At 60.2% G+C, this 20,623-nt stretch overlaps 1 protein-coding gene across 1 annotated transcript in view; it reads right to left on the bottom strand.

Annotated features, from left to right (window-relative positions):
- Positions 1 to 20,623, bottom strand: part of OBSCN (obscurin, cytoskeletal calmodulin and titin-interacting RhoGEF) — a 145,713-nt gene that overhangs the window by 51,676 nt on the left and 73,414 nt on the right. Inside the window, exons 18-40 of the mRNA XM_034655743.1 lie at positions 15,433 to 15,708; positions 14,211 to 14,495; positions 13,751 to 14,017; positions 13,334 to 13,603; positions 12,214 to 12,480; positions 11,742 to 12,008; positions 11,454 to 11,566; positions 11,186 to 11,339; positions 10,863 to 11,024; positions 10,670 to 10,774; positions 9,615 to 9,881; positions 9,248 to 9,517; positions 8,872 to 9,138; positions 8,520 to 8,786; positions 8,149 to 8,415; positions 6,732 to 7,004; positions 5,923 to 6,189; positions 5,514 to 5,780; positions 3,990 to 4,262; positions 3,375 to 3,641; positions 2,369 to 2,635; positions 2,014 to 2,277; positions 1,463 to 1,726 (exon numbers count right to left, since the gene is read on the bottom strand). Of these exons, the coding sequence (XP_034511634.1) occupies positions 1,463 to 1,726; positions 2,014 to 2,277; positions 2,369 to 2,635; positions 3,375 to 3,641; positions 3,990 to 4,262; positions 5,514 to 5,780; positions 5,923 to 6,189; positions 6,732 to 7,004; positions 8,149 to 8,415; positions 8,520 to 8,786; positions 8,872 to 9,138; positions 9,248 to 9,517; positions 9,615 to 9,881; positions 10,670 to 10,774; positions 10,863 to 11,024; positions 11,186 to 11,339; positions 11,454 to 11,566; positions 11,742 to 12,008; positions 12,214 to 12,480; positions 13,334 to 13,603; positions 13,751 to 14,017; positions 14,211 to 14,495; positions 15,433 to 15,708 (5,646 nt within the window). The remainder of the gene's footprint in view (positions 1 to 1,462; positions 1,727 to 2,013; positions 2,278 to 2,368; positions 2,636 to 3,374; positions 3,642 to 3,989; positions 4,263 to 5,513; positions 5,781 to 5,922; positions 6,190 to 6,731; positions 7,005 to 8,148; positions 8,416 to 8,519; positions 8,787 to 8,871; positions 9,139 to 9,247; positions 9,518 to 9,614; positions 9,882 to 10,669; positions 10,775 to 10,862; positions 11,025 to 11,185; positions 11,340 to 11,453; positions 11,567 to 11,741; positions 12,009 to 12,213; positions 12,481 to 13,333; positions 13,604 to 13,750; positions 14,018 to 14,210; positions 14,496 to 15,432; positions 15,709 to 20,623) is intronic.

Here is a 20,623-nt window from a genome sequence, read left to right as displayed (position 1 = left end):
CCCAGGGAACCACCAGCCACACCATGGTCAGGCCCTGTGCATCCCCAAGGGCCTTGGGCCCCTCACAGCACTGCACAGGGCCCCCCTCCCTTGGCCTGCCCAGGCCTCAGGACCTTTGTGAATGGGATGGTCAGGCCTGGGAGGGTCAGACAGACACAGACCGTGAACTCAAGCCAGAAGAGGAGGAACGGCCACAGACACAAAACTGGCAACATGGCTGCCGATTAGAGGCAGGCTCCCTGGGGATGGTGGGCAGGACGCCCCCAGGAGGCGGCTCCACTGCACAGGGAACCCCCTCCAGCCTCACCCCCCACAGCACATGGCCCTGACATCCCTGACCCCTGACCAGCCCTCCTGCTCCAGCTGACACAACCCTACCCTTCCCTGTGCATCCTGTTCCACCCTAGCCTGACGCCTCATTGGACCCTTGCGCTGCTGCTGTGAGAACAGCCAACCCACCCGCCAGTCACCACACATGGACCCCCACCCAACCATGGATACTCACCTGCCTTCCTGGGTCAGGCACTCCTGATCTTCCCCTCTTTCTACACCCAAACCTCACCTCCTGCCTCATCTTGTCACACAGCCCCAACATCACGTCACCACCATACCCACCTCACCTCACCTCTGCACTCACCTCACCTCACCTTCCTCACCCGCCTCGCCTCAGCTCCTCGCCTACCTCGCCTCACCTTCACCCTCACTTTGCCTCAACTTCACACCCACCTCGACTCACCTCCCTCGCCCACCTCACCTCAGCTGCATGCTGCCTCACCTCATCTCCACCTTCGCCCCACCTCACCTTCCTCGCCCGCCTCGCCTCAGCCCTTCACCCACCTCACCTCCCTCATCCACCTCATCTCACCTCCACACTTACTTTGCCTCACCTCTACACACTTCTCCTCACCTCTTCACCCTCCTCACCTCAGCTCCACACTCACCTTACCTCACCTGAACTTTCATATTTACCACAACAAACCTTATCTCCAGATCCAACAAGCCTCTACTTCATCTCCATACCTAGACCTTACCTCCACCCATCCACCACACCCACACTTCACCCCCTACAGCTCTCTCATGGCCCTGCATGTGTGTCCTGGCTCTCCTCCTTAATCAGCCTCCTGGTATCCTTGTCTTGAATAACCTTCAATCTACTTCCTAGCTCCTCCTCTGGCACGCTCCCTTCAGAGGCCTCAAGAAGGCTATAATTCTCCTATTTGTGTTGTGGGATGCCCCCCATCACTCCCCTAGATATGACCTCCTGAGGGCAGGAAGGGCCTTGTTCTCTGCAGTTTATCCAAAATGAGTGTCACACAAGGAGGTCCTAGAGATTCATGCTTCAGGATGCAGGAGACACACAGAGAAGCAGGAGGGCCATACAGTGACCAGAGCACAGCAATAGGACATGACACAGCTTTGGGACATGGAGACACTGCTCCAAATAGCCACACATGGTCTTTACCCCTGACAGTCAGTGTGGCTGATGTCCTCTCCTGCCCGCACACGCACGAGTACTCCCCAGCATCTGCCACGGCCAGGCCACGGATCTCCAGCTCACACATGGCTCCGTCCTGCCTCAGGCTGACTCTGTCCCCATCTCTGAGGGTCTTGGACCCCTTTCTCCACTCCACAGGGGCCTCCTTGCTCAGCTCACAGCTCAGTGTGGCTGTGGCCCCTTCTGTGGCCTCCTTGCTCCTCAGTCTCCCTATGAACTCAGCAGGCAGGGCTGAGAAAATTCAGACACACAACATCAGGTTGTCTGGAGATTGTTGGGGGCAGGACATGACATGACAGAGGACAAGACAGACTCCCATAGGACAACAGGACCAGCAGTGACCAAGTGGTGGGAAGTGGCTGGGATGCTGGCTTCTCAGGAGATGAGGTGTATTCCATGGAGTAATGGATACAGAATGAGGGAGAGAAAGAACGTGAACATGGACTGAGTACAGATGGACGTCACAAAGTCAACTGGACACCAGAACACAGCTCTGCTCGGCCACACACAGTCTTTACCCGTGATGGTCAGCGTGGCTGATGTCCTCTCCTTCCCACACACACACGAATACTCCCCAGCATCTGCCACGGCCAGGCCACGGATCTGCAGCTCACAGATGGTCCCGTCTTGCTTCAGGCTGACTCTGTCGCCAGCTCTGAGGGTCTCAGACCCCTTCCTCCACTCGACGGGGGCCTCCTTGTTCAGCTCACAGCGCAGTGTGGCCGTGGCCCCTTCCATGGCTTCCTTGCTTCTCAGTCTCCCTATGAACTCAGCAGGCAGGGCTGCAAAAGGGCCCAACAGACAGAGAATGTCATTTTCACCCTCCCACAGGGATGAAAGGGGCCTGTGGGCAGGGCAGGCAGGGATGCTTACCCTTCACAGTGAGTGTGGCCAAGGTCATCTGGTCCCCAAAGCAGCAGGAATACTGCCCACTGTCCTGGGGCCGCAGGTCCCGGACCACCAACTCCAGCATAGTGCCCTCCTGACGCAAGCTGTACTTGCCTCCAGGCTGCAGAACCTCGTCTCCACGGTGCCACTCCACAGGTGTGACCACAGAAGACAGTGTGCAGCGCAGAGTGGCAGCCCCACCCTCCAGCACCTCCAGGTCCTTCAGCCCCTCCTGGAAGCGTGCTGGCCGTGCTGTGGGCAGGCACAGGCTTGATTCAGCACCCACCTCCTTCATCCTGGCAGAGGGCCCCCTGTAGCTGACGACAGCTGGGGACATGGCAGCCAGAGAGCACAGGCAGGCCTGCCTCACCCTTTCCACACTGGGGGCTATGGAGAGCGATCCCCAGAACTCTGTCCTCCAGGAGGGGCAGCCAAACAGTTGAAAGCACAGAAGGGCAGAGTAGCATGAACCGTATCCCCCCAAATTACTATGCTGGAGCCCCAACCCCCAGAATGACTGTGTTTGGAGATGGTCTTTACAGAGGCCATTCAGGTAAAATGAGGTCATCAGGATGAGCCCAATCCTACAAGTCACGTGGTCACGTAATGGAAATTAGGACACAGACAGACAACAATGCAAGGACATGGGGAGAAGTTGGGATGTACATGCCACCGAGAGAGGCCTCGTGAGGATCCAGCCACGCTCGTGCCTGGACCTGACACTTCCCAGCTCAGGGAGAGGAGACAGTCAAGGTCTGTTGCTCCACTGCCCAGCCTATGGTATTTGTTATGTGGCCCGTGCTGAGACAGGTGGAGACAAGCCAGGTCAGAAGGAGGGGGACACAGAGGTGTCAGAAAACAAGACACAGGAATGAAGCAAGAAACATGCAGCTGGTCAGGAGACAGAAGAGGGGTGATTCTAGCAAAGCAGCAGAGCCCTGGAGATAGACAGAGGGGGCCCTGAGATGTGGGTGTGAGCCCAGGAACGTACCGTGGACCCTGACAATGGAGCTGCTCCAGGAGCCCCCGGACTCACACTTGTAGCGCCCGCCGTCCTGCAGGGTGGCGTCAGTAATGACCAGCTGGGCCCGGTGGCCCTTCTGGCTCAGCTGGCACCGGGCTGATGGCCGCAAGGCCTTCCCGTCCTTGGTCCAGCACACGGGGCTGTCCAGGATGGTGGTCTCACAGGCCAGGGTCAGATCCTCCCCCTCCATGACTGTAGCGTCCGTGAGCTCACAGGAGAAGACACTTGGCTTTTCTGAAGGTACAGAGAGAAGCACAGGACACTTGGGGACTCCTGCAGACCAAGCAGTTCCCTGGCTGAGTGTGTACCTGCCCCCTCAGCCTGGGGCCACACATGGGCTGCCAGGGGCACAGAGCAGGCCTGGCATGGCATGGCCCACACAGTGGGGATGGTGGGATCCCCTCTGCACCCACATGCAACGATCGCCTTCAAACAGCCCCACCTCCCTGGGGTCCATGGGCTGGGCACCTCCCCGTGAGCCCCAGGACCATGCTCTCTGCATGGCCAACATCTGCCCTCCACAAGGCTGCACCCTCAGCCACATGGACTGGGCGTCACCACAGGGCTGAGCACACAGCCCACCTAAGACTCGCAGGGTGGCTGAGGCCCGCTGGTCCCCTGCTTCGAAGTGGATGGTGCCGGAGTCCTTGAGAGCAAGCTGCCGCAGGGTGAGCACGTGGTAGCCCCCTGACTGAACCTCAATCTCATTGAGCTCGTTGGGGTGCAGGGGTGTCTTGTCCAGGAACCAGTGGACGGGCCCATAGTCGGCAGGAGAGATGCGGCAGGAGAAGGTGGCTGAGGAGCCCTCACGCACCTCCACGTCCTCCAGATCCTCCGCGATGAGCACTGTCTGGCCTGCAGGGTACAGACCGGCAAGTCAGGCTCCGCTGCAGCCAGCTGCCGAGGGAAACGGGCCCTCCCCGAGATCTAGACGGGGCGACGGCCAGAGAGAGCATGCGGCTTTCCTGGACTCAGGATGACAAACCCAGGAACCAGGAAAGGGGGCAGAGCTGAACTGTCCAAAATGTTTGCTTTGGTTCCATGGATGAGCCCCAAAGCCATGTGTGGGGTCCTTCTGCAGAGCACGACAGGGGGCCATAGCAGGCCCTGTGTCGCCAAACTGTGCTCCCACACCTGCCGACGTCCACCCCCAAGGTCACCGAAGGCCATTAAGTCATGGATGAACGCAGGGAACAGGAGTGTGACAACAGAGTTGTGTCTATGTTACAATTTTGATCACGTGCTTTGGAGGCTTATCAACGTGACTTGTTAGGAAAACACCCCACTTCTGCAGCCGACATAGGTGTGGGGACAGCTCAGAGACAAATCCTAGTGACTAAGACGGACTCAGCCTCCTGGTTCCCCCTGCGCCTGCAGGTAGGCGTCTCAGAGCTGTGGGACCACGCAAGGAAAGCGTGGACAGCCCGGTGGTGGGCAATGTGAGCCGAGCAGACAAGGAAACGGTTGAAGACTGACTGCCCAACGGGCACGAGTCTGTGTCTTGTCTTCGAGGAGAATGACGCCCACTGTAAATGACATTTTTTGGATTAAACCTGAGTACCAATTTCCCACAGAGCATGGTTTCTGCCGCAGTCACACAGTGCTTTAGTGTGAGCTCACTGCATTTGCTGGATTTCACAGAAAAGCAGAGAAAAAACACAGCAAGTCGTCTTTGTTGTTCCTTCTTGTTTCCTGTGGACAGACCCCTTCCCCTCAAGGAGGGACCTCCCCCTGACCCTGGGTGCTGGCGTTGGCGTTGGGAGGGCAATGCACAGCCATGCCTGGATACCAGTGTTCCCTGTGACCCGGGGCCAGCCCCGGACCCCGCGGCAGGCCCCCATCTCCCGATCTGTGAGGTGGCTGCCTGGCAGTTGCAACTGCTACTCTCACCAGGAGACCTCCCAGGCCACACACCCCACGTGCAATCCCTGCTGAGCGGCGGTGTGGGGGCCAGGCTCACGCCAGCAGGGCCTCGGAGACCGGACCATCCAGGGCCCACCTCCCAGGGATAGGGAAACTGAGGCTGGTCTCCGAGGGCCTCCAAGTCTACTTTAAACAAAGCTCACACCCGACCACACCGTAGGCCAGCACAGCACCAGGCCTCACCTTGCACCAGGAGCCGGGCCTGGGAACAGGCCTGGCCGATGTCACAGGCGTAGGTATCACTGTCTGCTTTGTTCAGGGTGCTGATGGTGAGTTTCAAGGTCAGGCCCTCCTGGCTGGGTGTGTGCTTCCCTGACGCATGCAGCTCCGTGAGGCCCTTGCGCCAGGTCACCATGGCTGCAGGACGCTCTGTCTTGCACACGAACACGGCCGTGCCCTTCTCCTCCACCAGCAGATCAGCCAGCTCCTCCGTGAACCGGTTTGCCTTTTCTGGGAAGGGGGTAGGAAGGAGTGGAGGTTGAGGACTGCACAGACCCCATGCCGGCCCCCTGGGACAGGGAAAGGCCCCCACCATGAGCAGCTCCCCTGCTGAGGCCATGGGGACCCAGCCCGGGGTCTCTTGTGGGGTCACCTTCCACACGGAGGCTCGCTGTGCTCTTGGAAGCCTCTGTCTCACACGTGTATTCGCCTGAGTCCTTGGGTGAGACCGCGTGGACCACCAGCATGGCCCGAGTGCCTTCCGTGATCAGGTCATACTTCTGACTCTTGCGAATGGCCTTCCCGTCCCTCAGCCAGCGCACCGGGGTGCTGGCCCGAGACAGCTCACAGCTCAGCACCACATCCTCGCCTGGACTGGCCTGCTGGTCTTCCAGTGGTTTCGTGATATCCGCTGGCCTCTCTGAAGAGAGCAGAGCAGCCACCCGTGAGGCACGGCCAGGCCCCAGCCATGCTTATAGGGCAGGTGACCACAGGGACCTTGTGCCCAGGAGCCTCAGGGCCCTGGAAATCAGAAGCCCCCATGGTCACAGGGGAGGGTTTGAGGAGGGGAGACATGAGACCACAGACTCACAGCTCAGCATCATTCACAGCCCCAGGACTCAAAGCGTGGCTATGGCCAGTGAAAACTGGGAACTGAGTGTCACCCATCTGCACCTGGATTTATGCCAGGGCCACGCGCTCAGGAACACCAGTGGCGATTTCACTAGCTCAGCGAGCCACGAGCCTGGGGGCTCCCACAGCCATCAGACCACACACTAGAGACCAGAAACCCTGCTTCTGCCAGAGTCTGAACAATATCCCTCAGATGACTAAACCCCCCAGCACCCCAACAGGTGTCTCTGGGTCTCCAAACGGGGACCTCTCCAGGGCCCGGCCTGAGGCCCCACTCCACCTTCAGCCCGTGGAGACAGGCCCCCACCCTGCCCTGCCTGGGGTGCCCACCTCTGACAATGAGGGAGGCCTTGGAGGTGAGGTCCTGCACAGAGAATGCCACCTCCCCAGCATCACTAGGAGCAGCATCGTGGACAGCCAGGGTGTACTTGCGGCCCTGGCGTGTGGCCCGGAAGCGGCCCGAGCCACCCACGGTCTTCCCGCCCACTGTCCATACGGCCACATCGCCGGTGTTCTCGTGGGACAGGACACACTCGAAGCTGCAGCTCTGGCCCTCCAGCACCTCCACCGTCTTCAGCCTCTTGGTGATGCCCACGTGCAGGTCTGTGGGCCACAGGAGATGGCGGTCGTGCCAGGCCAGGCTCTTGGACACCAGCCCCTTCCCCTCACCACGAGACTGGCACTGTTCCGCCCAGAGCCACCCCTGGCCAGACCCCATGACGGCTGAGACCTCGCTCCCACCATCCGCAGCGCCAGCCCTGGTGGACCTGCTGCCCCCTCAGCAAATGCCTCCAGCTGGCTGAACCCTGGTGTTTGCATCATGGACAGCTGTTCCAACCAGTGTGGCCACTTCCTGTCTGCTACAGAACAAGTACTGTCCACAGCAGTCAGCTGCTCGAAAGCTCCAGAAGGGCAAGGACGGGAGCCCCAAATGAAGGGGCCATCCAGCTCTAGAACAAACTCACCACACTGCCCTGCTCCCTTCCCTATCTCACCTCAAACCCCAGCCAGACCAGCAGGGACCCGCCACAGGCTGACCGGGAAGCAAGCCTGCCATGCATATGCCCGTGAGGGAGGACGGGACCAGAGGAAGTGGGCCAGGACAGCAGTGCACACAGGAGGCCAGGCCCAGGCTGAGAGGGACGTCTAAAGGGGTCCAGTGTCCTGGGGGTGAGGGGGCTGATGTTGCCCTGCTGGCTGGGTGGCCTATGGTGTGGCTCCATAGTGAGACACGTGGCCTGCCAAAAACCACCTCACCCGGCTGTGCCTGTGGCCCAGGAGTCCCTCCAGGTCATCCCATGCCTGACATCTGGGTCCCTGCCACTGGCCACCCCCAAGCGGTGACCCTTACTGTACCCTTCCGTGGCCCCCACAACTGCCCACACACAGCCCCCCGGTGCAGAGGGACTGTCCCCAGCCTCTGCTGAATTCCTGGCACACTGGGATTCTATCAAGCATGGCCAGTCCAGTGTCCCCAGCCCTACCGTTGCTCATCGTCCCTCACCCCCCTGCCTGCACCTGGGCCTCCCAGGAACCCATCAAGCCTGCTCCTCCAGGAGCCTGCCCTGACCTCTAGACCTCGGGCAGAGGCAGCCCCCAACTCCGCCCCCTGAAACCGGTTCCGCCCCTGGACCCAGACCCGCCCCTGGACCCGCCCCTGCCCCGCCCCCCCGCTCCGACCCCGCGTCCTGGAGGCGGCCCCGCCCCTGGTCTTGCCCCGCCCCCTGGAGCTCTCTGAGCCACGCACCGTGCACACTGACTCTGGCGCGGGTCTCCTCGGAGCCCACGCTGCAAGTGTAGAGGCCGGTGTCGTCCCGGCTCAGGTCGTGCACCACGAGCCCGCGCGTGCCCGCTGTGTGCAGGAAGTCGTACTTGTCGCTGGGGCCCAGTTCCACACCATCCTTTCGCCACACCACGCGGGCCTGGGGGTCTGAGACTTCGCACTGCAGGGCCAGCGTGCCCCGCTCCTCCGCGGACACATCATCCAGAGCCTTCAGGAACACCACCGGCTTTGCTGGGGGACGGGTGTGGGCACGTGAGCGAGCGCCACCTCCGGCCTGCCGAGAGCCCGGCGCCCCTCCCCGGAAGGACCCTAAAGGCCGGCAGGGACGCCCTCACCTTTGACCTCCAGGCGGGCCGTGGCCGACACCTTGGGGGAGCAGGCCCGCACGGTCCCCGCGTCCGCTCGCCGAACCCGCTTCAGCACCAGCGTGTGGCGCCGGCCCTCGTGGGCGATCTCATGGAAGCTGTCGTTGTACAGAGGCGTGCCGTTGAGCGACCACTCCACCTCCTCGTCCTCATGGGACAGCTCGCACGAGAAGCAGGCCCGGCCCTCCTCCGTGACTGCTGCGTCCTGCATCGGCTGCGTCACCGTGACCTCGCGCGCTGCCCAGGGCACAGTGGGCCGCTCAGCACCCGCCGCTGGCGCCTCCCCGCCACACCGTCCCAGGGCCCCGTGTGCCCCCTGTACCTTCCACGGTGACCTCGGCGCTGCTCTGGGCGCTGCCGGCCTGGCACCGGTAGACGCCGGCGTCGGCGGGTGTGAGGCGGAGAATGCGCAGCTCCGCCATGTGGCCCTCCAGCCTCATCTTGAACTTCTCGGAGGGCGCCAGGGGCGTGTCCTCCTTGTACCACTGCACGGCCTTGGGGGGCGGCTTGAAGTCGCAGGACAGGACCACGGACTGCTGCTCGCGCCCCGCCTTGGGCTCCAGCGGCCGCGTGAGCACCGTGGGGATGTCTGCGGCAGAAGGGAAGAGGGCGGCGCTGCGGCAACGCAGGGACCACCGGGTCCTACCCCCGCACTGTGCCCGGTCCGTCCGCAGCCCAGACGCGGGCCGCGCGCTCACCTGAGACCACCAGGCGCGCGGTGGAGCGCGACTTGCCGATGGTGAAGTGCACGGGCCCAGTCATGGTGGAGCAGGTACGCCGCAGCATCAGGCGGTGCACCGTGCCCTCCTGCTCCATGCCCACGTTGGCCCCGGCCTGCAGCACCGTCTTTCCCAGGAGCCACTTTGGCGGCCGCACCGACGGGATGGAGATCTCACACTCGAACCAGGCTGGGGCGGGCTCCATCACCATCACGTCTTGCAGGCCACGCACGATGGTGATGGATTGCTCTGTGGGTGAGGGGCTGGTTACCGGCGCGGTCCCGCAGGGAGGACGGCCCGCCGCCACACGCACGGGGGAGAGGCGCCCGCACTGCGCTGCCCGCACCTTCCACGAAGAACTGGGCGCTGGTCTTCACGTCCCCAGCATCGCAGGTGTAGGTGTCCTCGTCCTCGGGCTGCACGTCCGTGATGATTAGCTTCCGGTAGAGGCCGTCACTGACCATCTCATACTTGGGCCCGGGCTGCAGTTCCACGCTGCCCTTGAACCACCGCACCTGCGCACTGGCCCGAGACATCTGGCACTCCAGCATGCCGCGGTGCTTCTCCATGGCTATCTTGTCCCGCAGCGGGCGCAGGACGGCCACCGGCAGCTCTGTGGGTGTTGCCAGTGCAGTTGGGCGGTGCTCAGGGCTCCGAAACCCCAACCCCACCTCGGTCCGGGTGCTCTCCTTCTGCAGCCTCCAACTACCAGGCTGGGCCCCTGCCCTGGGGCAGAACAGACCCCGCTGGCCCCATTCACATTCACCGGGGCCAGCATATGGCTACCCTGAGTGTCCCCCTCCGGCTTCTCTGGGACCCACTGCATACAGCTGACCAGGAGGAAGCTGAGCACACCCGTGCATGCCCCTGGCCCTTCACAAGCTCGTTCAGCGCACCCCTGGCCCCCACACACCCCCAACCCACCACATTTCCGCACACCACACCCTGCTCCCGCCTGGCACACTGCTGCATTAAGCAAATCCAAGCCTCCTATGCCTTCGCACCCCCCTAGCTGCAGACCCTCCCTCCTCGATGCCCTCACTGTCACCAAGGCTACCAGGTAAGGGCTGACGTTGCCACCTGCCCCCTCCACCTGCCAGGGCCTCACATGCCTTCTCTCCAGCGCCCGCTACAGTCCCAGGAGGAGGAACAGTTTACTGCTGCTTCCGTTTTCAACAAGGAGACCCTGAGCCCTCATACCCAAAGCTGCCTCTCCGAGACCCCTGCCCTCCCGCTGGGGAAGCAACACCTCCCGTTCCTCCTTCTGGGTCAGTCCCACGCAGGCCTGTTGTTCCCCAAGCCTGTTCCGTGACAGTGGGCCTGTCAGCCCTTGGAAGGCCCGGAAGGTGTGTGTTCACCCACGCACTGCCCCGCACAGCCCCCCCCCGCAGGCTCCCTCACCTTTCACTCGGAGCTGCGCTCGTGATTCTGCATTTTCTGCAACAAATTTGATCTCCCCTGCGTCTTCTGCCAGGACCCTCCTGTAGATGAGCGTGTATTTCCTTCCTGGAAACACAGGCAACTCAGCCCTGGGGGGAGGAGGGCCTGGGGCAGGAGGAGGACATGCCCTCCCGCAGCCGGCCCAGCGCCGCACCTTCCTGGCGGATCCGCACGTTGTCGCTGGGCCGGAGCTTACTGCCCTCCCAGAACCACTGGGCTGGCACCTCGTCGAGAGAGACCTCACAGGAGAATGTGGCACCCTCCTTCTCCATCACCTCCACATCCTCCAGGGGCCTCACGATCTGGACCCTACGACCTGAGGTAACAGGCAAGGCCTTGTCACACCTGGGCACACAGCTGCCCCTTCCCGCCTCCCACCCAGACTGCTGAAGGGTACGAGGCCGGGCGAGCCAGGGGGCAGGGCATCTTGCTGGGGAATGTGGGGAGGCCAGGAGGTTCTGACCCCTAATCGCCCACCTTGCACCTTCAGGGAGGCCGAGCTCTGAGCGTCGTGAGCGTCACACACGTACACACCCTGGTCCCCGAACTCACACCGGTAAAGGATGAGACTCCGACATGCACCCTGGGCCACCATGCCCACTGTCTTGCCCACCCGCAGCTCCACGCTGTCCTGAGGAGGGATGAGGTCGGGTCAGGTGCCGGGGCTCCCCAGCAGAGCAGTCCCCGCCTGCCAGGCCACCGTGAGAGGCAGGGGGAGCGAGAGGACTCCCGGGGAGGGAGGCACCTTCAGCCAGCGCACATCCACGTTGGGGCGTGACAGCTCACACTCCAGGGTCACCTTGTCCTTCTCTGTGGCCACTGTGTCCTGTAGGGGCCTGCTGAACCTCACAGGCAGCTCTGGTTGGTGGGAGGTGAGAGGTGAGAGCAGGGCCAGGAGGGCCTGAACTGGGTGGTATCACACAGCTGGCTCTAGGAATGAGACCCAGTGCCCTGCCCCCAGGAGTCCACCACCCTGTCCCCGCCCACCTCCCCAGGCCTCCTCTGCAGCGGGGTCCTGCCCGTGCCCACGCACCAGTGACCGTGAGCCATGCAGATGTGTGCACCCCCTCCGCTTTGAAGGCAATGAGGCCCCCATCCTGCGGCCGCAGCTCCGAGAGCGTGAGGGTGTGGATGGGGCCATGCACGGCCAGCTGGCACGTGAGCCCTGGCTGCAGCCGCAGGCCATCACGTGTCCAGCCGCCCTCCACGTTGTCGTGTGACAGCTCCACCTCCATGCTGACGGCGTCCTGCTCCGACACCTCCACTGCCTGCAGGCCCCGCACAAGCCTGACCTGGCGCACTGCGGCACACACGCAGGGGCACGGTGAGCCGCCACGCGGACACGCCCTCAGGCCAGCCCCACTCACCTCCCCCGGGACCTCAGGGCCGGCCAGCTGTCCAGGAGGGAAAGGCCCACCCCTTCCCGACACCCCCCAGGGCCTGTTACTCCAGGGGCCTCTTCCTGGACACCTGACCCCCAGGCCCGGCCTGCCGCTGCTGCTCACTTTCCACGGTGAGCTTGGCCTGCGTCTTGTCGTCCGGAGTCTCACACCCATAGAAGCCACGGTCCGCGAACCCCACGCAGCGCAGAACCAAGCGGTGACTGGTGCTCTCTGCGTGAATCTCCACGTTCTTGCCTGGCACCAGGGCCGCTGCATTCCGCGTCCACTTGACCTCAGGCCACGGCCGCGTCAGTTCCACCTCCATGGTCACTGAGCTCTGCTCTTCCACCGTCTGGGGTTCCAGCTTCTTTCTGAACAGCACCGGAGCCTCTGGGGTCGCAAGCAGGGGAGGTCACTGCAGGCACTGCCTCTCTTGGAAGAGCCAGAGCTGGAGGGCCCCTCCACCGCCAGCCCATCCCCCACCAGCACAGCAGCCCCCCACCACGACCTCGTGTTCCGCCTCCAAGCTGGGCCCACCATGCTCCTGCACAGGTAGTTACACGGGAGGAAGCCGAGGCTCTGGGAGGCAGCTCCTTCCTCAGCACACCTCTCACCTCCTGCTCCCCTGCTCCCGGCACCCTGGCCTGGCACAGTGCCTGCAACTCCCCAGTGTGGCCCATGACCGCCAACAGCAGGTCATGGAAGCTGGTGCAACAGACCAAGCCCCCAGACTTGCTGCACCAGCCACTCTGCTTGAAGGAGACCCTGGACGCTCCACGTTAAGGAATGAAGAGCCTGGCGCACGTGGGCCTCCCAGTCCCTGGCTCCGCCTCGTCTTCCCGGGAGTGTATGTGTACACACTACTCTCTTTCTCAGAGCCTGCAACAGCTCCCCAGGTGAGGGCTCGGCTTCAGCCAGGGAAGGTCATCCCCGCCTCCTACCTCTGCTTGCACTGGCTGCCAGCTCCCCTTCCTCCCACCTTGCCATCCCTGGGGCTCGGCTTCGGATGCCTCCTCCAGGAAGACTCCCTGGACAGCCTCAACTTCTGCCCATTCCCCAACCAGATGCATGTTGTGGGAGTTTACTTTGTCCCCTTCCAAGTAGGTCCCCGGCCCCTGGCCCCCACCTGAGTCTCCTTTGTGGAACCTCCAGGTCACCAAGACCAGCTGGACACGGGCTGGAATCGGAAGGCTGCCAGGGAACCAGCTATGGGGAGGCCCTCCCTGTGGCCCCATCCACGCACCTCGCACCCGAAGAGCGGCTGAGGACTGGACGCCCTCCGCCTCTGCGGTGATCTGGCCAGCATCCTCCAGGGTCAGACTGCAGATAGTCAGGCTGTGGCCCGTGCCACTCTGCGATATGAGAAACTTCTCGCTGGGCTGCAGCAAGGCGCCGTCCCGGAACCACGTGACTGCCACGTCCCCAGGGGACACCACGCACTGGAAGGTGGCCTCGTGGCCCTCCTCCGCCACCACGGTGTTCAACGCAGATGTGAACTTGACCACTCGGGGGGCTGCGGACAGGGGTTTTGCTTTAGAGGTGGGTGGGAGAGGCAGAGGCCCCACCCTGCAGGGGTGGAGAAAGGACACCTTCTCCACGGAGCTGCCCAGGTGCGCCCCACCCAACTGCCCACCTACCCACACGCCCCTCAGTTGCTTACTGCTAACAGAGAGCTGGGCACTGGTGCGGTCATCACGGGTCTCACACGAGTACTCTCCTGCATCCTCCAGCCGCAGGCCTGTCACCATGAGTGAGCGCCGGGGCCCTGCGGCTTCAATCTGGAAGCGTTTGCCAGCCCGGAGCTGCGTGTCCCTGCAGCGCCACACGACCTCGGCCTGGGGTGGGCTCAGCTCACAGACCAGCATCACCGTGCCGCCCAACTCGCCGCTCACGGGCTCCAGGGGCCGGCAGAACTTAGCGGCCACCTCTGCAGGACGGGAGGGGACATCAGCTGCAGGGCTCAGGCTGGGACAACCTCTGTGCTCACCAGTCCTGTGTCCTGAGTCCTCCTCCGGCTCTGCACAGGGATGCTGCCCACATGACCTCTCAGGGGACACCCCCTCCGGTGCCACCCCCCATACACATGGTGTTCCCAGAGGACCACCCACAGCCCTGCTGACCTTCCACCTGCACAGGGAAATACTGCCCCTCTGCGCCCACATGGCAGCTATAGACTGCGCTGTCCAGGGTTTGCGCGCCGTGGATGGTCAGGGTGTGGGTGTCCCTCAGGCTGGCCGTTTCGTGCCGCTTGCTTCGGCGAATCTCCACACCGTCCTTGAGCCACGTCACAGTGGCCACAGAGGGCGTAGCCAGCGTGGCTGTCAGGACGATGTCTTCATGCTCCCTGACCACCAGAGGCTCCTTGCGGCCAGGTCTCTCGAGGGTGGGGGGCTCAGCCTCCGGCTCTGGGGGCAGGTCAGTGAGCATGAGAGGGGGGCCCTCGCATTCCTGGTCTGGGCCCCTCCCACCTAGGGCCACACTGTGGGAAAAGACCTGAAATGGGGCCACCCCGAATTCCCATTGCTCTGCAACCACTTGGCCCCACTGTTGTCTCTCTGCTGAGCAAACCATGCCACCTGCCAGCCACCATCCAGGCTTCCAGAGGCCGAAAAGGGCAACCAGGAGGAGCCCCTGGGACCACAGGCCTGGGGGCCAAGAGCTCTGTCAGGCCAAGAGCTGAAAGCTCAGGACCCCTACCCGCCAGGGAAGATGGCCCCATGAGCAGATGCTGCAGAGAGAGGGGAGCAGGCAGTTTAGAGAGACCCTGCCGAAGACCGGGGCCTGGGCGCACATTACAGAAGGACATCGGGGAGCAGAGCCAGGAGGGGAGGGAGGCAGGACAGCCAGGCCCAGGTTGAGGCCAGGATGGGCATCCAAGCAAGGGCAAGCCCACAGGGCTGACCATGGGACAGCTGGAGAATCAGGATCCCAAGGCCAGAGGCCCCTCAAGGGAGGCTCTGAAGCTGCCCAGGGGGAATGGGAAATGGGACACATGTCTGCTCACCAACCCTAGCCACAGACAGGTACTGCCACAGACCTCAGGCCGTAGCAGCTGCAGGTGCCCAAGGAAGCCTCAGTGCCAGGGTTTGTCACTAGCTGAGGTACGGATATGGAGGAGAGGGGAGAAGCTTGGGGAAGCGGATGCTGGGAACGTCCCTGAATAGGGGCGGTGGTGACTGTTCTCCAAACAATGATGCGGCTAGTGGACAGAGCCCTGGACTGGGCCCATCAGCAGACAACCCAACACAGGGGCAACACACACTTGTCTCCCCACCCTGTCCAGTAAGGGATCGTTTCACGATTGTCAGGTACTTCTGCCATCCACCTGACCCTGGTACCCACCTGTGATGTCCAGGTGGAAGGACACCTTCTGGCCCCCGGCCTCACAGCTGTACTCCCCAGCATCCGCCTTCCCCACCTGCTGCAACACCAGCCGCCTGCTGCAGCCCTTGGCCTCCACGTGCACTTTGGAGCTCGCACTCAGTTTCTTCCCGTCCTTGTACCACGTCACCTCTGTCTGGGCCTGGGCCACCTCACAGCTCAGGGTGGCACTGGCCCCCGCCTTGGTCTGCACCTCACTGCGTGCTGGCTGCTCCTTGGCAAACACCACAGAGGGCTCTGGGGACAGAGAGGATACACGTGATCAAGGACTCCATGTATACATTAGGAAGGCAGCATTGGGGGAAGAAGGACTACACAGGGAGGCAGTGGAACTGGAAACTTCTCCAGGCTCTGCATCAGCTGTGGCGTCTGGAAAGCCTCATAGCCTGCTCTACATTGAGGAGCGAAATCTATGTACCCATTCTGTAACTACTGTGGGTGAGCTTCTTCAGGTGGGGACAGTCCATTCTACCGCTGCTCCTCATGGACTGCTCCAGGTGGGACCGTACATTCTATCCCCATTCCACGTGGGTGTCCAGGTGGGATCCATACTTTCTATATCTGCTGCACATCGGCTGATCCAGGTGGAGACCATATATTCTATCCGTGCTACACCTGGGCTGCTCCGTGTGGAACCACCATTCTATCCCTGTCCGTGTGGGCCGTTGCAGGTGAGGACCAGACATTCTACCACTGCTCCACGTGGGCTGTTCAACGTGGGGTCCATACATTCTATCCCTGCTTCTTGTGGGTTCTTCTTTTTTTTTTTTTTTAAAGATTTTATTTATTTATTCGACAGAGACAGCCAGCGAGAGAGGGAACACAAGCAGGGGGAGTGGGAGAGGAAGAAGCAGGCTCCCAGTGGAGGAGCCTGATGTGGGGCTCGATCCCATAACACCGGGATCACGCCCTGAGCTGAAGGCAGATGCTTAACCGCTGTGCCACCCAGGCGCCCCTTTGTGGGTTCTTCTTGATGGGGACCAGAAATTCTATTTCTGCTCCACTTGGGCGGTTCCAGGTGGGGATCATACCTTCTATCCCTGATCCACGTGGGCTGTCCCAGATGGAACCACCCATACTATCACTGCCCCATGTGTGTTGTTTCAGGTAGGACCACACATTCTATCACTGTTCCACGTGAGCTGATCCATGTGGGACACACATTCTATCCGTGCTCCACGTGGGCCTTTGTAGGTGAGGACCAGACATTCTACCACAGCTCCTCATGGACTGTCCCAGGTGGGACCATACATTCTATCCCTGCTCCACGTGGGCTGATCCAGGTGGGGACCATATATTCTATCTCCACTCCACGTGGGTGTCCAGGTGGGATCCATACTTTTTATATCTGCTGCACGTGGGCTGTTCCAGGTGGAGACCATATAATCTGTCCCTGCTACTCCTGGGCTGGTCCATGTGGGACCACCATTCTATCACTGCTCCACTTGAGCTGTTCCACGTGGGGCCACATATTCTACCCTGCTCCACATGGGCCATTATGGGACATTCTATCACTGCTTCATGTGGGCTGTTCAACATGGTGTCCATACATTCTATCCCTGCTTCTTGTGGGTTTTTCCTGATGGGGACCAGAAATTCTATTCCTGATCCACGTGGGCTGTTCCAGGTGGAATAACACATACTATCACTGCCCATTATGTGTTGTTTCAGGTGGGACCACACATTCTATCACTACTACATGCGAGCTGTTCCAGGGGTGACCACATTCTATCACTGCTCCACTGGAGCTGTACCAGGTTGGACCAGGTATTCTATTCACTGCCCCAGGTGAGCTGTTCCACTTGGGGCCACGCATTCTATCCCTGCTCCATGTAGGCTGTTCCATGTGGGACACACATGCCATCCGTGCTCCACATGGGCCTTTTTAGGTTAGGACCAGACATACTAGCACTGCTTCAAGTGGGCTGTTCCAGGTGGGACCTCACATTCTATCACCACTCCACATGGGCTGTCCAGCTGGGGTCCATATATTCTATCCCTGCTCCACGTGGGTTCGTCCAGGTGGGGACCAGACATTCTATTCCTGCTCCATGTTGGGCTGTTCAAAGTGGGGACCATACACCTATCCCAGATCCACGTGGGCTGTTCCAGGTGGAATCACACATTCTATCACCTCTCCACGTGGGCTGTTCCAGGAGGGGTCCATACATTCTATCCCTGGCCACACGTAAACTGTTTCAGGTGGGACCACACATTCTATCACTGCTCCATGTGAGTTGTTCTAGGTGGGGACCAAAAATTCTCTCCCTGTTCCACGTCTTCTCTTCCATGTGGGACTACACATTCTATCACTGCTCCACTTGGGCTCCTCCAGGTGGGGACCATACATTCTATCCTTGAACCAAAGGGCTGTTCCAGGTGAGGACCTGACATTATATCCCTGCTCCACATGGGCTGATCCATGTAGGACCACACATTCTATCACCGCTCAATGTGGGCTGTTCCAGGTAGTGATCATATTCTATCACTGCTCCTCAGAGACTTTTCCAGGTGGAACCACACATTCTATCCCTCCTCCACGGGGGCTGTTACACGTGGGAACCATACATTCTATCACTGTTTCCTGTGGGCTAAACCAGGTGAGACCTACACTTTCTATCACTTCTCTGCCTAGACTTTTCCTCTAGTGGAACATACATTCTATCCCTGCTCCACGTGGGTACTTCCAGATGGGGACGAGACAGTCTACCATGCTCTCTGTTAGCTGTTCCTCTTGGGGCCAAACATTCAACCCCTGCTCCACCTAGACTATTCCATGTCAGAACTATATATTCTAGACAGTCCCGAGGGCTGTCCGTGTGGGGACCTACACTCTAGCCCTGCTCCACATGAACTGTTCCAGGTGAGGACCATACTTTTGGACACTGGTCCACGTAGGCTCTTTCAGGTCAGACCATACACTCTATCCCTACTCCATGTGGATACTTCCAAGTGGGGACCATATATTCTATCACTGTTCCATCTGGGTTGTTCCAGGTGTGACCACACATTCTCTCACTGCTGGTCCATGTGGGATTTTCCAGGTGGGGTTCACACATTCTACCATTGCTCCACCCAAATTGTCCAGATGGGGAACATACATTCTATCACTGTTCTGCCTGAGGGCTCTTCCACGGGGATAATTCTTGGATACACCAGTCAGTGTGCACAGGTACACCCAAACCCTTCCATATACACCTCCCCATCCAAATTCTCTTGGCTCAGCCACATGTATGAGAACAGGAGGCAGAAGGAGGGAACTGTGAAAAGATAAGTCTAATGGAAAGAGCTCCAGAGTCCATCTGGATTGTATGCTAATCCCACCATCACCCTCAATCAAAGCTAAAGTTTTAACCCAAAGGACTGACCTGCGACATCCAGGTGGAAGGACACCTTCTGGTCCCCGGCCTCGCAGCTGTACTCCCCAGCGTCCGCCTTCCCCGCCTGCTGCAACACCAGCCGCCTGCTGCAGCCCTTGGCCTCCACGTGCACTTTGGAGCTCGCACTCAGCTTCTTCCCGTCCTTGTACCACGTCACCTCTGTCTGGGCCTGGGCCACCTCACAGCTCAGGGTGGCACTGGTCCGCCTTGGTCTGCACCTCACTGCGTGCTGGCTGCTCCTTGGCAAACACCACAGAGGGCTCTGGGGACAGACAGGATGCACATGATCAAAGACTCCATGTATATGTTAGGAAGGCAGCATTGGGGGAAGAAGGACTACACAGGGAGGCAGTGGAACTGGAAACTTCTCCAGGCTCTGCATCAGCTGTGGCATCTGGAAAGCCTCATAGCCTGCTCTACATTGAGGANATAGCCTGCACTACATTGAGGACCGAAATCTATGTACCACTGTAACTACTGTGGGTGGGCTTCTTCAGGTGGGGACAGTCCATTCTACCACTGCTCCTCATGGACTGCTCCAGGTGGGACCGTACATTCTATCCCTGTTCCACGTGGGTGTCCAGGTGGGATCCATACTTTCTATATTTGTTGCACGTGGGCTGTTCCAGGTGGAGACCATATAATCTATCCCTGCTACTCCTGGGCTGGTCCGTGTGGGACCACCATTCTATCACTGCTCCACTTGAGCTGTTTCATGTGGGCCCACACATTCTACCCTGCTCCACATGGGCCATTGTGGGTGAGGACCAGACATTCTATCACTGCTCCACGTGGGCTGTTCAACGTGGTGTCCACATATTCTATCCCTGCTTCTTGTGGGTTTTTCCTGATGGGGACCAGAAATTCTATTCCTGATCCACGTGGGCTGTTCCAGGTGGAATCACACAACTATCACTGCCCATTATGTGTTGTTTCAGGTGGGACCACACATTCTATCACCACTCCACATGGGCTGTCCAGCTGGGGTCCATACATTCTATTCCTGTTCCACGTGGGTTCTTCCAGGTGGGGACCAGACATTCTATTCCTGCTCCATGTTGAGCTTTCGAGGTGGGGACCATACAACTATCCCAGATCCAAGTGGGCTGTTCCAGGTGGAATCACACATTCTATCACCTCTCCATGTGGGCTGTTCCAGGAGGGGTCCATACATTCTATCCCTGCTCCATGTGGTTTCTCCCAGGTGGACCAGACATTCTATTCCTGCTCCACGTATGCTGCTCTAGTTGGGGACCATAAATTCTATTCCTGTTCCACTTAGGGCTGTTCCTTGTTGGAACACACATTCTATCACTGTTCCATGTAGGTTGTTCCAGGTGAGACCACACATTCTATCCCTGCTTCATGTGGTCTCTTCCAGGTGGGCACCAAACTTCTATCACTGCTCTATCTGGCCTGTTCCCTGTGGGGACCATATATTCTATCCCTGCCACACGTAAACTGTTTCAGGTGGGACCACACATTCTATCACTGCTCCATGTGAGTTGTTCTAGGTGGGGACCAAAAATTCTCTCCCTGTTCCACGTCTTCTCTTCCATGTGGGACTACACATTCTATCACTGCTCCACTTGGGCTCCTCCAGGTGGGGACCATACATTCTATCCTTGAACCAAAGGGCTGTTCCAGGTGAGGACCTGACATTATATCCCTGCTCCACATGGGCTGATCCATGTAGGACCACACATTCTATCACCGCTCAATGTGGGCTGTTCCAGGTAGTGATCATATTCTATCACTGCTCCTCAGAGACT

The sequence above is a fragment of the Ailuropoda melanoleuca genome, chromosome 3 (genome assembly GCF_002007445.2).
Source record: "Ailuropoda melanoleuca isolate Jingjing chromosome 3, ASM200744v2, whole genome shotgun sequence".
Classification (NCBI taxonomy): Eukaryota; Metazoa; Chordata; class Mammalia; order Carnivora; family Ursidae; genus Ailuropoda; species Ailuropoda melanoleuca.
This window is presented reverse-complemented; position numbering and strand designations above follow the sequence as displayed.